The sequence below is a fragment of the Cetorhinus maximus genome, chromosome 34, assembly GCF_964194155.1.
Source record: "Cetorhinus maximus chromosome 34, sCetMax3.hap1.1, whole genome shotgun sequence".
NCBI lineage: Eukaryota > Metazoa > Chordata > Chondrichthyes > Lamniformes > Cetorhinidae > Cetorhinus > Cetorhinus maximus.
In genome coordinates, this window is record NC_135912.1 from 3,796,373 (window position 1) to 3,814,073 (window position 17,701).

At 53.0% G+C, this 17,701-nt stretch overlaps 1 protein-coding gene across 1 annotated transcript; it reads left to right on the forward strand.

Moving 5' to 3' along the window:
* The first annotated feature begins 4,554 nt into the window (after positions 1 to 4,554).
* On the forward strand, positions 4,555 to 16,956 carry LOC144671693 (uncharacterized). Its single transcript, XM_078533710.1, has 5 exons — positions 4,555 to 4,639; positions 10,200 to 10,277; positions 12,146 to 12,502; positions 15,166 to 15,492; positions 16,702 to 16,956. Exons 1-5 carry the CDS (start codon positions 4,555 to 4,557, stop codon positions 16,791 to 16,793), a joined length of 939 nt encoding a protein of 312 aa, XP_078389836.1. The 3' UTR covers positions 16,794 to 16,956.
* The last annotated feature ends 745 nt before the right edge of the window (positions 16,957 to 17,701 follow it).

The following is a 17,701-nucleotide window of genomic DNA, read 5'->3' on the forward strand; positions in this document are numbered from 1 at the left end:
CCCACCCTTTCCCCGTAGTCCCGAGATTTTGTTTTTCTCTCTCTTCGGATAATTATCCTTTTCGAAAGCCCCGATTGAATCTGCCTCCAGGGCTGGTCTGGGTGTAACCCCAACCCCACATTCCCGTCTACACCCCCACCCCCCCCATCGATAACCTATCACCCCCTCGCTTATCAAGAACCTATCCATCTCTGCCTTAAGTCAAAGACTCTGCCCCCACCGCCTTTTGAGGAAGAGAGTTCCAAAGACTCGCGACCCTCAGAGAGAAAACCCAATTCTCCTCATCCCTCTTTTAAATGGGCGACCCCCTTATTTTTGAACAGTGACCCCCTGGTTCTAGATTCTCCCACAAGAGGAAACATCCTCTCCACATCCGCCCTGTCAAGACCCCCTCAGGATCTTAAAGGTTTCAATCAAGTCGCCTCTCACTCTTCTAAACTCCAGCCTAACCTGTCCAACCTTTCCTCACAAGGCAACCCGGGGATGCTGTGGTCTAGCGGTAGCGTCTTTAGGCTAGTTAATCCTGATGGACCTGGGTTCGAATCACACCAGAGTTGACCTTGGAGATTTGAGTTCAATAAAAAATCCAAAGCGAATGTCTTAAGCTCACATCAGGTTCACTAATCCCTTTAGTGTCGAGGGGCCGGGATGATCCAGCGGGAGGGCTTATAACGATGCGCAGATTTGTTATAGCGAGCTTCCCAATGGTAGGAAACCATAGTGACCCGCCATTGACAGGGAGAGCGGACGATTGCAAGTTGGTTCCACGGCGCTGTGAACCTGAGTTTGGGCCTTCTCATCGTATTGTCCGCTCGTACCGCCAAACGTGCCCCACCCCAGTGAGCACGGAAAGTTCCGCCCAGGGCTTCGGAAGGGTAGTCAGAGGGAGGGTAGTCAGGGGATTGGGGTATCGGGGGGCTGGTGGGAAGTCAGGGTGTCAGGAGGATATGGGGGGGTAGTTGGGGGTGGGGGGCAGTCAGGGGGTCGGGAGGGTAGTCGGGGGTGTGGGGTAGTCAGGGGGTCGGGGGGTCAGTTGGTGTTGGGGGGTAGTCAGGGGGTCGGGGGTGGTGGGGGGTAGTCAGGGGATCGGGAGGGTAGTTGGGGGGGTAGTCAGGGGGTCGGGTGGGTAGTTGGGGGTGGGGGGTAGTCAGGGGGTCGGGAGTGTAGTTGGGGGGTGGGGGGTTGTTAGGGGGTCGGGAGGGTAGTTGGGGGTGGGGGGTAGTTAGGGGGTCGGGAGGGTAGCTGGGGGTGGGGGGTAGTCAGGGGGTCGGGAGGGTAGTTGGGGGTGGGGGGTAGTCAGGGGGAAATGCTCAGACAGTGGGAACGATCTGGAGGCTGTGGTTTAATTTGGAGAATCAGACCCTTCCCGATGCAGGGCAGTTCCCCACTGAAAGGTTGAACTTTTCAGGCGATTTTCTTGCACTCCTTTGCATGGGGACTTATTCATAGCGCCCGCCCCCAGCGCATCTGCTGGGGTACCTCCCGGGCACAACGCCCTGGAGATCGGAAGTTATGGGCCAATATTTCATAAGAACATAAGAAATAGGAGCAGGAGTAGGCCATTCGGCCCCTCAAACCTGCTCCCCCATTCAATAAGGTCACAACTGATCTGATCATGGCCTCAGCTGCCTGTCCCCCATAAGCCTTGCCTCCCTTGTCAGTCAAAAATCTGTCCAACTCAGCCTTGATTTCAGTGACCCGGCCTCCGCTGGTCTCTGGGGAAGAGAATCCCGAACGCCAACGACCATCTGAGAGAAGAACTTCCTCCTCATCTCCGTCTTCAACGGGAGACCCCCTTACTCTGAAACTGTGCCCCCCCCTCGTTCTAGATTCCCCCCAAGAGGGGAAACATCTCAGCGTCCGCCCCGTCGAGCCCCTCCTCAGAACCTTAAATGGTTGAATAAGATCATCTCTCATCCTTCTAAACATCCAATGAGCGTAGGCCCAACCTGCTGAACCTTTCCTCATAAGGCCAACTCCTTTAATCCCAGGAATCGGCCGAGTGAACCTTCTCTGAACTGCCTCCGATGCAAATATCTCCCTCTGTTAGAGGTTCCATTCCCTTCCCCCTTACTGTGGCTCTTGGAGCCTGGAATTGTGAGGGCAAAATGCCCATAGCGAGCGAGTTTCGTCTCAGCCTTAGATCCGTTCGCTTCTTGAACCCACAAAACCCACGGTTCGGACCCCTTTATGGCTTGACTGACGCCTGCAATCGGCTGTGCGGCCCGGCCATCACTGCATTGATTGTAGGCCTGGATCTGGAGATGACCAGTCCCCATCCTTCTGCTCCTGCCCTCAGTAACCTCGCTCCAATGTCGTCTCTTTATTGCGGAGCTCAATTCGCGCTATCACGCACCAGGGCATCCGGCCTAGACCCCTGCTAACCTTCCACTGGATTGTCCGGCCCTTCACAACCCTTTACCCCGGCCGGCTCACTCTCCTGAGCTGTGCGAGGCTGTAGACCATTCTCCCGCTGTTCACTCAACAGGAGGATAATATGATTCTCCACCCCACCCCGCCTCGTAGCTTGTAAATGCTCCTTTCAATCTCACAACAGGTAATTGCAGTTAACCTGTGTCATTGTCTAAAGCAACCTTGAGTCCTTTAGCCCATTCCCCCTGTCTGTCGAGCTTAACTGTTTCATGTCCCTCACCTCCTGAAAGTCAGGTGATGGAAACTCTTTCGAGTTATCAACAGTCACAGATTGCAACTCTTTCGAGTACAATCACAGTTCTTGGTTTCCAGGAGTGGGACATGAACCCACAGCCCTCTGATTCAAAGGCGAGGGTGCTATGAACTGAGCCACAGCTGACACCTTGTGATGAAACTCTTTCGAGTTATCAACAGTCACAGATTGCAACTCTTTCGAGTACAATCACAGTTCTTGGTTTCCGGGAGTGGGACATGAACCCACTACCCTCTGATTCAAAGGCGAGGGTGCTATGAACTGAGCCACAGCTGACACCTCTTCAGGTGATGGAAACTGGACACAGAACAGGTGAGGTCCAACCTGTTACAGCTGTAACAAGACTTCCCCACTTTTATACTCCATCTCCCTTTGCAATAGAGGCCAACACCCCATTTTCCCTCCCCGTTATTCGCTGTCCCTGTTTGCTGACTTTTTGTGATTCAGGCACTGGGTCACCCAGATCCCTCGTCGCTGCAGCCTTCGTCAGAGTCTGCCCGTTGAAATAACAGGCTGCTCTTCTTATCCTTCCGGCCAAAGTGGACAGCCTCTCATTTTCTTACATTACAATGTTTTGCCCACCCGCTTAACCTGAACTTAACTCGTCGCTTAATCTCACTTCCTGCGCTCACTGTCCCTTTGCCAGCTCCTTGGCCGGAATTTTCAGCCCCCCCACTGGCATCGGGCATCGTGGCGGGCGTGCGCGGACAATACGGCGAGAAGGCCGCTCTGCCCGTCAATGCCCGGGTGTGCCTCTCCCGCCGTCCAACCGAATTCCGACGCGTTTGCAGCTCATCCCGGAATCACCCCGCCCGACGCCAAATTTAGCGCCCACGTCGGCGGGAGAACTCGCCGGCCCCCCGAGCGCGGCTGGGCAAGCGCCGCCACGCGCGCAGAAGGTCGGGACTGACCGTCAGGGTCTCCCCCTCAGGTGGCGGATGGTCGGAGGAGCAGAAGATGCCGGAGCCCCATAGCGACGGGGGCTTGGAGGGACACACGGGCGGCGCCTGCTGGATGGGTTCTCGTGGACCCGCACTCCGCCGCGAAGCAGCTCACGGAAGGCGGGAGGTGGGGGACAGTCTCCGTTGACATCCCGGGTCGGATTCGGAGCGTCACGGTCTTGGCCTTGGGCCTGCTTCGGACGGTCAGCGAGGTCAGCGGGGCTGGGGGAGAGGGACGTTCAGCTGCGAGTGGCTGAGGAATGGCGTACCAAGCCGGGTGGTTAGGAGGGTTTGGGGGGGAGGACAAAGGTATCGAGGGTGAGTTTGTGAGTGGGGGAGGAAGGCGTAAGGGAAGGAGTTCAGAGTCGGGGGAAGGAGTTCGGAGGGGGGGCAGGACTTTGGAGGGAGGAAGTAGTCTGAGGGGAGGACGGAGTGCGGAGGGGGAAAGGAGTCCGGGGGGGAGGAGTGAGTTTGGAGGGAGGAAGGAGTCCAGAGGGAGGAAGAAGTCTGGGGGGGAGGAGGGAGTAAGGGGTGGATAATGATGTCCAGTTGAACATTGAAGGGAGGGGTCTGTGGTACCAATGACTACCTCCTGGGGATCAAACTGAGGGTGGGCATGGTCGGAGGGAATGGGAGTATGAGGGGGGGCACAGGGAGCCTGTAGAATGGGAGGGTGAGGGTGCGTCGGTGGTGGTAGAAGGGACAGTGAGGGTGGTTGGTGGGGTCTCGGAGGCGGACACGAAATCTGGGGGGTGGGAAGGAAGAGGTCGGGGAGGTCAATGTGGGCGGGGGCGGGATTTTCGGGAAGGCAGGGAACATCCATGTTCACCTGGACATCCTGGAAAGGAAAGGGCTCTGGTTGGTAGGTGACGGTGGGGAGGTGGAAGGCGATGCCGGGGAGGGGTTAACAGCGATGGGGGAAAGGACATGGGTGACCGGCGGGGGGGGAAGCGGAAAGGACGGCGGAGCTGGGAAGAAACTTTAACGGCCACCAGGACTGTCGAAATGGAAAGTGAGCGGGAGCCTCGTGTGGGACTGGAAGAGGTGCAGCATGGGAGTGTGGTCAGGGGTCGGGGGAGGGGCGGCGGGCGGAGATGCAGGACAACTCAGACGGACAACCCGGAAGCGAACCCCAGCCTGCAGCATTGGAAACGCTCAGGACGTTGAGGCAAGTGTGATGGGTGAAGGCTCCGTGTGTGTGGGAAAGGCTGGCACGAGGCTCTGAAAGGCCCTGACACACACACACACACACACACACACACACACTTCTCCCTCCCCCCGGACTCGCTCGGTGTGTAGCTGAGCTGCATGTGTGGAGAACTCGCGAGGCCAGTCAATGAAGCTGAAAAGCAACAGTACACATTATTCAGTGGAAGTGAATCTATTTTCTAGGCCGACCACTTCTTCTAGGTGCTGCCCTGACATCCGCGGCAGGGGTGGAGTCGGCCTGTGCAATGGTTGGCCCCCGTAGCCTCTGATGACTTTGGCGTGCGTCCTCTGGAGAGCCGAAGCCTCGAGGGCCCCGGCTTGCTTTGGCTGCCCTCCTGTGCGCCGGCTGCTCCCTCTACGGTAACAGAGGATGAGGTTGAGGGGGACTCAGTGGGAGAGGACGGCCTCTGAGATTCCTGACTGGATGATCCGGGGGGTGTCCAGCTGCCGCTCCTCCTCCCTTCAGGTGCCCGAAGGCCCTGGCCTGACCTCTTGAGGGGAAGGAGCACCTGGAGGGACTTTGAGGATCCCCATTTCCTTCTTGCGTTGCCAGTGAAGGAACTCACCCATGGCTACTGCGATGGGGTGCAGGTCTGAGTGCATCTCCGTGTTCTGCTGGACCAGGGACCCCATCTGTCCGCCATCCTCCCCATGGAGACCTCTATGCACTCACATGTGGGCACCACTTCATCGGAGAGCAGGCAGACGCACTCCTCCCACTCTGTCGAGGGCCTCCAACAGCTCTGCGTGATGTTTCCCCCACCTTCTGCTGACTCTCCAGGATGAGTTGGAAGGCCGAATCCAGAGGCTCGTCACCTGACTCAAACCTCACAGATGCCTCTTCCCCAGCTGCCCTCTGAGTGCCAGGGAGCTCGGCTGACCCTGCCTCCCCCTCCTGCGGACACGTGTCCGTGCGGTGACCACCAGGTTGTGAACCCGAGCCTGCTCTAGATCTAGGCCCCACCGAGGTGTGTGTCTCTGCGCTGGTGGAGGGTGTGGGTAAGCGCAGTGACGGATCTTCCAGGCTGCTTATTTCCATGGAGGAGGTGTCCTCTTGGCTGGAGGTGAGGACCTGGATGGAGCTGAGGGACTGGCTGGCTGAGGGTGTCGGTCGACAGGCAGAGCTCCCTGTGAACCAAAGTAGAGATAATGAGTGCATGGCAGCAGAGTCAAAAGCAGGAGAGAGAGGCACTCACAGTTGCGTTAAGAGAGGGATGATGTGGTGCTGGTTCCTGAGGTGGGTGTTCACCACCAACCTCACTGTCACCGCAGGCAGGGTCCACGTCCTCACCAGTCAGTGCAACAGCACACTCCTCAAAGCGAGCGAGGGGCCTAATGTGGGCCACTCCACCCCGGGCCTGGGACCTCTCCCTGCTGTTGTGGGCCAGTTTCTCCTGCATGGAAACAGATGGAGAGAGTGTGAGCAGGCCACATAGCACTGCATGGAATGTCTGTGTGGCAAGCGGAGCCTTGGACGGGATGAGGATGCGAGTTCCAGAGGGTATGAGCCTGACGGAGATGTGAGGGTGTGGGTGAGAGTTGGTGGCGTCGCCTCTTGAGGTGTGAGATCCCTGTGGACGTGTGATGGGTTTGTGAGCGTGTGAGGTGAGAGGGATGAGAAGAGTGACTTACCCTGGCGCAACGGGGGAGATCACATACCCTCTTGGGTGGCTGTCCTCTTTTGCAGGGCATTGGCGCTGACCACTGTTGCCACCACCACCCCATGCTGGATTGGCAATCTTGCTTGTTTGCTTGTTTTTGCCCAGAGCAAGGGGGTAGAGGAATTCGCGCAGGTCTTCCACTGTGCCTGGGAGGCGCTCGAGGGAGGCCTCGCTAAATCTGGAGGGGTGACACGTTTCCTCCCTTTGGCAGCCATCAGCTCCCAGCATGCTTCCTGTCCCTTGAGGAGCGCTCGCTCTGTGCAGGGACCCCGCCTTTAAATATGGCGCCTGGTTTACTGAAGGCCTGAGGTGACGGCGGGGCGGGTGAGTCAGAGGCTGCCCTGCCAGTGACCCGGCGTGTTTCCCAGGAATGCACAACTAATGAGGCGGGACACGCCGGCAATGAGGCGATACAGCGCGAAAAGCCGCCATTGCGGCTGGGGGGGCGGTAAAACGCCCTTTCTCCCACCCGCTACCGCACTTAGTGCAGACCTGGGACGATCCCGCCCCTTGTGCCCTCCTCACATCTTGCTTTCCTACCTACCTTTGTGTCATCAGCAGGTTTGACTGCGATCCATTCTGTCCCTTCATCCAAATCATTAACGTAAACTGTAAGTAGCTGACCCACTAGTTGCAGCTTGCCAACCTGAAAATGACCTATTTGTCCCGACTCTCTGTTTCCCATTAGTCAGCCAATCCTCTATCCATGCGAATGTATCAGCCCCGACTTGAGGTCTTATCTTGTGTCATGTGGCACCTTATTGAACGCCTTTTGAAAAATCAAAATACACCACATCTCCTGGTCCCCCTCTATCCACCCTGGTTGTTACACCCTCAAAGGACTCTGATAAATTTGCCAAACGCGATTTCCCTCTCACAAAACCATGTTGACTCTGCCCGATTTTACTCTGATTTTCTAAAGGTCCTGCTGCCTCATTAATAATGGGTCCCAGCGTTTTCCCAACGGCAGGTATTAGTCTGACTGGCCTGTGGTTTCCCGTTCCCTATCTCCCTCCTTCCCGGAACAGAGGTGTTACTTTCCCGGTTTCCCAATCGGCTTGGCCCTTTCCAGGATCTAGGGAATTTTGGAAGATCATAGACACTGCGCCCACTATCTCTGCCGTCGCTTCTTTAAAGACACTCAGATGCAGGCCATCAGACCCAGAAAACCTGTCAGCCTTTCATCCCATTAGCTTTCCTAGTACATTTGTTTCCTAATGATTGTGATCATTTTAAGTTTCTCCCTCCCTTTTGCACCTTGGTTTTGTCCAAATATGGCAGCACCATTCTTCCCCATAATTCTGATCAGATTTTGGCGTTGGTAAGTTAAAATGGGTAGGTTAGGATCGGGAGGTGGTCCATGGGGTCTATTGTCCTACCTGAGTGGCCCCGCCCCCCGGACAAAAATATTTGAGAACTGCTGCTTGATCCTTTCCTCCCTCCAGGCAGAGTCTACATGGTTTTGTGAAAGGGAAATCGTGCTTAACCAACTTATTGGAGTTCTTTGAGCAAGTAACATGTGCTGTGGATAAAGGTGGATGTACTCTGCTTATATTTCCAGAAGGCATTTGGTAAAGTGCCACATCAAAGGTTGTTGCAAAAAAATAAAAGCTCATTGGTAGAGGGGGTAATATATTGGCACGGATAGAAGATTGGCTGGCTAACAGAAAGCAGAGAGTAGGCATAAATGGGTCTTTTTTTATGGTTTGCAAGATGTAACAAGTTGTGTGCCACAGGGATCAGTGACGTGACCTCAATTGTTTACAATTTATATAAATGACTTGGATGAAGGGATGGTTGGGATGGTAGCCAAATTTACTGATGACAGAAAGATAGGTCGGAAAGTAAGTTGTGAAGAGGACATAACGAGGCTACAAACAGGTATAGGTAGGTTAAGTGAGTGGGCAAAGGTCTGGCAGACGGAGTATAATGTGGGCAAATGAGAAATTGTCCATTTTGGCAGGAAGAATAAAAGAGAAGCATATTATCTAAGTGGTGAGAGGATTGCAGAGCTCTGAGGTGCAGAGGGATCTGGGTGTCCTAGTGCATGAATCACAAAAGGCTAGTGTGCAGGTACAGCAAGTAGTTAGAAAGGCTAATAGAGTGTTATCATTTATTGCGCAGGGAATTGTATACAAAAGTAGGGAGGTTATGCTTCATTTGTACAGGGCACTAGAGAGACCACATCTGGAGTACCGTGTACAGTACGGGTCACCTTATTTAAGAAAGGATGTAAATACGTTGGAAGCTGTTCAGAGAAGGTTTACCAGACGAATACCTGGAATGGACGGGTTGTCTTATGAGGAAAGCTTGGACAGACTAGGCTTGTATCCGCTGGAGTTTAGAAGAGTAAGAGGCGACTTAATTGAAACCTTTAAGATCCTAAGGGGTCTTGACAGGGTGGGTGTGGAGAGGATGTTTCCTCTTGTGGGAGAATCTAGAACTAGGGGGTCACTGTTTAAAAATAAGGGGTCACCTATTTAAAACAGAGATGAGGTGAAATGTTCTCACTCAGAGGGTCGTGAGTCTTTGGAACCCTTCTCCTGAAAAGGTGGTGGAAGCAGAGTCTTTGAATATTTTTAAGGAAGAGGTGGACAGATTCTTGGTAAGCAAGGGGGTGATAGGTTATCTGGGGTGGGTGGGATGCAGATTTGAGGCTGCTATCAGATCAGCCATGATCTTATTAAATGGCGGAGCAGGCTCGAGGGGCTGAATGGCCTTCTCCTGCTCCTCGTTCCTATGTTCGTACATGTTTGTGATTAATGTAGCTTCCCCTTAAGTGCGTCTATGCTATGCCCTGTGATAGAGGATTCCGCTTTCTCACCATGCTCTGGCTAACACTCGAGTGCAGTACTGAGGGAGTGCTGCACTGTCAGAGGCGCTGCCTTTCAGATGAGACGTTGGTTAAACCCCAAGCCCGGGCTACCCTCTCAGGTGGATGCCGAAGATCCGAAGGCCACTATTTCCAAAAAGGAGCAGGAGGAGCCTTCCCTGGTGTCCTGGGAAAAAAAAATGTACCCCTCAGTTCAGTCAGCATCCCGAAAACAGATTACCGGGCTATTCTCACGCTGTTACGAGTGGGATCTTGCTGTGCGCAAACTGGCTGCTGTGTTTCCTAAAATTGCAACAGCGACTGCGCTTCGTTGGGTGAAAAGTGCTTTGAGACTACTGGTGGTTGTGAAAGGTTCTATACAAATGCAGGGCCAAGAGTTTATGGCCCCACTGCAGCGTGTCTCCACCCTGCCCACCCACCCCCATCACCACCACCACCCCCCCACAACCCCACCGCCCCACTCCTGGCGGATGCGGTGAACCGTTTAAATCCCCACATAGTTCGGCGGGTCCGTAATATCCTGCCGGGAGGGAGGGAGGGGGCGTAAGATCCTGGCCCAAGTTTTCCTTTAAATTTAAACTCACCCCTTTGTTTTTTCTTTTTAATATATTCGTTGACGGGTGTCGCTGGCTGGGCCCAGCATTTATTGCCCATCCCTAATTGCCCTTAAGAAAGGTGGTGGTGAACTGCCTTCTTGAACCGCTGCAGTCCCTGTGGTGTACACTGTGTTGAGTGTAGAATGTGAAAACCAGGTTACAATAATGAAATCAAACATAGACCAGGAGGGAAAGGGTTCGGATACAGAATTAGATGAGTGTGAGAGTGCGGAATGCCATTAGTACATCATGCCATATATTGTCTTATTTCAGGCTCAATGAACCACTGTTCTTATCTCTTCTCTCAATTTCTGATATGGCTGCTCTGGATGTCCCAGTTGTTTTCCATAGGTAAGATGCACCCTACACAGAGAATGTTCCCATTAAATATTCATCACAGGTTCTGTTCAACATACCTCCCTCTACACTGCCCCCGTCAAACACTCCCAGGACAGGTACAGCACGGGGTTAGATACAGAGTAAAGCTCCCTCTACACTGTCCCCATCAAACACTCCCAGGACAGGTACAGCACGGGGATAGATACAGAGTAAAGCTCCCTCTACACCGTCCCCATCAAACACTCCCAGGACAGGTACAGCACGGGGTTAGATACAGAGTAAAGCTCCCTCTACACCGTCCCCATCAAACACTCCCAGGACAGGTACAGCACAGGGTTAGATACAGAGTAAAGCTCCCTCTACACTGTCCCCATCAAACACTCCCAGGGCAGGTACAGCACGGGGTTAGATACAGAGTAAAGCTCCCTCTACACTGTCCCCATCAAACACTCCCAGGACAGGTACAGCACGGGGTTAGATACAGAGTAAAGCTCCGTCTACACTGTCCCCATCAAACACTCCCAGGACAGGTACAGCACGGGGTTAGATACAGAGTAAAGCTCCCTCTACACTGTCCCCATCAAACACTCCCAGGACAGGTACAGCTCAGGGTTAGATACAGAGTAAAGCTCTCTCTGTTGCATATCAGCTAATGGCTCTCTTGCATCCTCCCAGGGAGCTAGCCTGGTTTAGTATCTAATTCAGTAGGTGGCAGCTAGGACACTGTAGCACTCCCTCAATCCTGACCCCCGACCGTGCAGTGCTCCCTCAGCACTGACCCTCCAACAGTGCAATTGACCCTCAGTACTGACCCTTTGATAGCCCAGGGCTCCCTCAGTACTGACCCTCCGACATTGCAGCACTCCCTCAGTACTGACCCTCCGACATTGCAGCACTCCCTCAGTACTGACCCTCCGACAGTGCAGCACTCCCTCAGTACTGACCCTCCGACAGTACAGCACTCCCTCAGTACTGACCCTCCGACAGTACAGCACTCCCTCAGCACTGACCCTCCGACAGTGCAGCACTTCCTCAGGACTGACTCTCCGACAGTGCGGCATTCCCTCAGTACTGACTCTCCGACAGTGCGGCACTCCCTCAGTACTGACCCTCCGACATTGCAGCACTCCCTCAGTACTGACTCTCCGACAGTGCAGCACTCCCTCAGGACCGACCCTCCGACGTTGCAGCACTCCCTCAGGACTGATTCTCCGACAGTGCGGCACTCCCTCAGTACTGACTCTCCGACAGTGCAGCACTCCCTCAGGACCGACCCTCCGACAGTGCAGCACTCCCTCAGTACTGACTCTCCGACAGTGCGGCACTCCCTCAGCACTGACTCTCCGACATTGCGGCACTCCCTCAGTACTGACCCTCCGACATTGCAGCACTCCCTCAGTACTGACCCTCCGACAGTACAGCACTCCCTCAGCACTGACCCTCCGACAGTGCGGCACTCCCTCAGTACTGACCCTCCGACATTGCAGCACTCCCTCAGTACTGACTCTCCGACAGTGCAGCACTCCCTCAGGACCGACCCTCCGACGTTGCAGCACTCCCTCAGGACTGATTCTCCGACAGTGCGGCACTCCCTCAGTACTGACCCTCCGACAGTGCGGCACTCCCTCAGTACTGACTCTCCGACAGTGCCGCACTCCATCAGCACTGCACAGGGAGAGTTAGCCTGTATTCTGTACTCGGGTCTCCTGGAGATGTGACTCCTCACGAAAACCTGCTGGCGCACAGTCTTCATGTTGAGAGGCATTTAGCTTCAATGTGGCGGCACCTGCGCATTTGCCAGAGCTCTGGTTGGCATTAAGATTGTGCCAAGAGGCTGGAGGCTGAGGGAACTTTACTAATTTTGCTTATTGATTCCATAGGACAGTTTATGTGTCACGAAGTTGTCTCAGACTTGAACGCTAAGTGTGGAGGTAACATCGTTCTCCCTTGTACCTTTCCTGGTGAAACAAAGCCCTATCGTGTTATCTGGCAGAAAAAGCTTGCAGATGACTACCTAGTTGTGCACCAGAAGCCTGAAATCTCTGTCAATGGTGGCTTGCCTTCCATCTACAAGATCAGGGCGGAAATGCAGCCAGACTGGGATAAGAAGAGAAATGCAAGTCTCACCCTCAAGAGCGTTACACTGACGGACAGCGGCACTTATGTCTGTTACGTTCGTTTCACCTCAGAACGTCCAAGCGAAGTTTGCTCTAGGATATCGTTGGAAGTACATCAAAGTAAGGAGATTTGTGAAGGGCATCGGGTAGCCACGTCAATGTCGCGTTCAATGGTTTAATTGATCTGTGTTTGATAATGAGAGCCTGGCCAGTGATCTATGCCCACTTTCCTTGATTGGCTGATTTGGAGCTTGGGTAAGCAGGGGTGCCGCTAGAAGAAGCTGAGCTACAAGCAGAAGTGGAGACATTTTGTGATTGCAGAGATATTTTAAAGAACTGCAAATGAACCTGTTGCAGGCTTAGAAACTAGTGTCATCTCTGCATTGTTCTAAGAAATATAAAAAGATTTAACAAACTGGCGAGTGCACGACATTCAAACTTAAAGGGGTATATTGTGGAGCTTGACCACAGAGCAAATAACAGCAACTTCTATTTACAAAGCGCCTTTAACTTCACGAAATGGCCTGAGCAAAGCCTTGCCAGGTGCAATTGCAGATCGGAGGTGGGATTATCTCCCAGATTCCTTGTCCCACACTGCCCACTAGTTACCCGACCGCTGTCAACAAAGTATTGGGAAAACAACCTCGTCAAATTCCTCCCCACCCTTGTTTACGAGACCAACGCCCAGGGTGAAAGGTTAAAGTGACGTAGCGGGGAACCAGGAACTGGAATGAAGAAACCAAAACAGACACAGAAATACCTGGAAAAACTCAGCAGTTCTGGCAGCATCGGCGGAGGAGAGCACAGTTGACGTTTCGAGTCCTCTTGACCCTTCAACAGAACTAAGTAAAAATAGGAAAGGGGTGAAATAAATTGGATGGGTGGATATATTTCAACCCTTTCCTATTTTTACTTAGTGAAATATACTGGATGGGTGGATATATTTCACCCCTTTCCTATTTTTACTTAGTTCTGTTGAAGGGTCACGAGGACTCGAAACGTCAACTGTGCTCCTCTCCGCCGATGCTGCCAGACCTGCTGAGTTTTTCCAGGTATTTCTGTTTCTGTTTTTGTTTTGGATTTCCAGCATCCGCAGTTTTTTTTGCTTTTAAGGAACTGGAATGTTCTGCTTGGAACAAACCGGGTTTGGGGGAGACAGGGTGAAGGGTCAAGAATCAGCGGACACTGATTTAAAATGATTGGCAAAAGGTGAAATGAGGGAAAACTGCTTTTTACCCAGTGAGCGGTTAAAATTTGGTTGGCACTATCTCATAGGGTGGTGGAGACCGATTTAAAAGTGCCTTTCAAATGGGAATCGGATAAATACTTGAAAGAGGAAATAATTGCTGGGATCTTGGGGAAGAGTGAGGGTGGGTAAGCAAGACATTTGTGAGGCCAACTTTGGAGTATTGTGTGCAGTTCTGGTCGCCTAACTACAGGAGGGATATCAGTAAGATTGAGAGAGTGCAGAGAAGATTTACTAGGATGTTGCCAGGTCTTAAGGAGTTGAGTTACAGGGAAAGATTAAACAGGTTAGGACTTTATTCCTTGGAGCGTAGAAGGATGAGGGGAGATTTGATAGAAGTTTACAAAATTATGAGGGGTATAGACAGAGTAAATGCGAGTAGGCTCTTTCCACTTAGATTAGGAGAGATAAACACAAGAGGACATGGCTTTAGGGTGAAAGGGGAAAGGTTTAGGGGGAACTTCTTCACTCAGAGAGTGGTGAGAGTGTGGAACGAGCTACCATCTGACGTGGTAAATGCGGGCTCACTCTTAAAGTTTTAAGAATAAATTGGATAGATACATGAATGGGAGAGGTCTGGGGGGTTATGGACTAGGTGCAGGTCAATGGGACTAGCGGAATAATATTTCGGCACAGACTAGAAGGGCTGAATGGCCTGTTTTCTGTGCTGTAGTGTTCTATGGTTCTATGACTGACTGGATTGCTCTACTAAAGGGCTGGCACATGCCTGATGGGCTGAAAGGCCTGCCTCTATGCTGTACTTTTCTATAATTGTAAGATATGGAATGCAGAAGGTTAGCATGCGGATACAGCAAGCAAATAGGAAGGCCAATAGCCTGTTGGCCTTTATTCCAAGGGGATTGGGGTACAGGAATTAAGAGCTCTTGCTAAAATTGTACCGGACTTTGGTGAGACCAAACCTGGAATACCGTACACAGCTTTGGTCTCCAAGATTAAGGGAGGATATACTTGCATTGGAAGTGGTACAGCGAAGGCTCACGCAACTGGAGGCAGTACAGCGCAGGTTTACTAAGCTGGTCCCTGGGATGAGGGGATTATCCTATGATGAGAGGCTGAGTAAGTTGGGTCTGTATTCCCTAGAGTTTGGAAGAGCGAGAGGCAACCTTATTGAACCATACAACTCGACAAGGTGGACACTGAGAGATTGTTTCCGCTGGTCGGGGGAATCTAAAACACTGGGGGGGGAGCACAGTCTCGGGATAAGGGGGCCGATCATTTAGGGACTGAGTTGAGGAGAAATTTCTTCACTCAAAGGGTTGTGAATTTTTGGAATTCTCTACCCCAGAGGCACCATCGTCGGTAAAATGGAAGGCTGGGATAGACAGAATTTTGGTCTCCCAAGGGGTCGACGGATATGGGGGAAAATGGGGTTGAAGCCCAAGAGTCAGCCATGATGGTATTGGGCGGCGGAGCAGGCTCGAGGGGCCGAATGGCCTACTTCTGCTCCTGCTTTGTATGTAGGTATGGCCGTACCTCGCTTATCCGTCCTCGTGACTCTGTTGCTTCCCTTCCGTAGGTGCGGAGCTATGCTGGGCCACGCCTCCAGCGCCCACAGTGGAAGCTGGGAGAAAGCGGAACCTCGAGCGTCCCTCCGGCCCCAAGTGCTTCAACCCCGAGGAGCTGGAGGTGTCCTGTAGGCACGGCGGAGGCTGGCCTGAGCGGCTTTGCGAGCTCGGCGAAGGGGGAGCGACCGGAGATCTCCGGGGTGAGAACTGCACCCTGAGATTGAGGGGTCTCCAGATGCCGATCCGCTCTGTCACTCGAGGAGACAACCACGAATGTTGCCTTGGAGACGGCGCGACCAGGCCGAAGTTGTGTGTGTGCCCTAGCGTCAAAGTCACAGGTAAAACCTCTCTTGAGCCCCCTCGCCAATTTGTCCTCTCCCTACCATGACCCGTCATAAGCTCCTCATGGCAGTGAAGCAGCGAAGGAGGCCATTCTGCCCATCAAGCCCATGCTGGCTCTCCGTAGAGCAATCCATGCTCCCATTCCACCCCCCCCCCTCCCCACCGCTCTATCCGAGTTTATTTCTCTCGAGCGCCCATCCCATTTCCTTTTGAAATCATTCATCGTCTCCCCCCCTCCATCGTGGGCAGCGAGTTCCAGGTCATTACCACCCGCTGCGTCAAAATGTTCTTCCTCACATCGCCCCTCCCCTACCCCGCACCCCCTGTATCTCCTACCTACATCTGTGTCCCCTACTTCTTGTGCCAACGGCTAACGGCTTTTCCTTACCTAGGGCTGAATTTTACAGCACCTCCCACTGGTAGGATTCTACAGCCCCGCCGAAGTCGATGGGCTTTTCATTGGCTCGCCTTTTTTTAACTGCTAGAGGCAACCTGGAGGCTCCATTCACAATGTAGGGTCCTGCTTCTCACCTTAGGAGGCCTATCACCTGAATCAGGCTGCAACAGGGCTGTAAAACTCTGCCCCCTTCTCATTTCAACCTGTCATCATCTTGTGCCCCTCTGTCAGATCCCACCCCCCCCCACCTCCACCCCCTCAACCTCCTTCGCCCCAGGCAGAGCAATCCCGGCTTCTCCAACCCGACCTCGTCTCTAGAATCCCTCAGCCCTGGAACCACCCTGGTAAAATCTCCACTGCACCATCCCAAGCGGTAGTGGCATTGTCACTGTCACCAGGCTAGCGATCCAGGGTAATGCCACTGGGACCTAGTTCCATGGCCGATGGTTTGGGGGAATTTGAATCCAATTGAAAATTTGGACTTGGAAGTCGAATGATAACCAGTCATTGTGAAAACCTACCTGGGTCAACTAATGCCCTTTAGGGAAGGAAATCTGCCATCCTTACCTGGACTGGCCTAGTCTACATGTGACTCCAGGCCCCCAGCAATGCGATTGATTCTCAAATGCCCTTGAACGAGGGCAACTAGGGCCGGGCCCAGCCAGTGAAGCCCACGTCCTGTGAATGAATAAAAAGGGAGTTAGCTGAAATGTTAAATCCAATTGATAAACCTGGAATTGAGAACGAGTCTATGAAAACATCGCTGATGGTTGTAAAAGGTTTTTCACTAGTGTTCTTTTGTTAGCAGCGGTTACAAGCGGTGCTGAACTGACGCTCGGGGAACACCGTTGGCATTCTGTTACCCTGCTGCTAACCATCGTCGCTGCAATTCTTGCCTGAAGAAAACGCGCCCCAACAGAGCTGGCAAAAGGTGAAGGGTGGCATTGAAGGAAGGAGATTTTGCTGAATGGAGGGGCAGGTTTGAAAGAAGCCTTTGTCCGGTCCGGTTTTTTTTAATGCTGAAATAAAGATAATATCCCCTGCATGAGCAGGGGGTCAATCGATCAATCCTCACCGGGCTGAGTCAATCCTCACAAGGGCCTCCATGCACCAGGCATCCAGAGGAAAAGATCTCAGCTATGCCTGGGTTGCTCACCCTCAGGGTGGCGGTGCTTCCTGAGTTCGAGCCGTGGCTCAGTGGGTCGCGCTCCTACCTCTCTGACTGACGTTTCGAGCCCCCACTCCTAGGGGCTTAACTGAGCGCAGCATTCCGGGGTGACGCCCCCCCCCTTGCGCTTGAGATTTGGAGGCACGGTCTAGATTTACCAGGATGGTTCCGGGTACTGTCCTCCTCAAGGAAGTGTTGAACCACGGCCCTGTCCGGCCCCTCTTGGCTGGGCGTGAAAGGTTTGAAGGGAAGGGGGAGTCTACCCCTCGGGCCCTGACTAGTGCTTAGGCCTCAATCGACACCACAAAAACAGGCAATCGGCAGTTTGTGGGAGCTTGCTGTGTGCAAATTGGCTGCTGCCTTCCCTACGTGGCCCACTGCCCATGAAGCCCTGTAGGATGTCGTGGAAGGCGCTATATGAATGCGGGTCTTTTTTTTTGAACCCTTGTGTCCTTACGTAAATGCGAGCTTATTTTGAAATTTTTAGCCTTACCCCGAACCGCAAAATCTTGACAAATTTCTCAACCACGCTAATGACTGATGGGGATCGCAGGCTGTGGTTTAAGGTTATTATTACCAGAAGGGACATTACAACTGCACTTGCCCACATTACTGGAAGCTAGGACTGTTTGCACAGCTC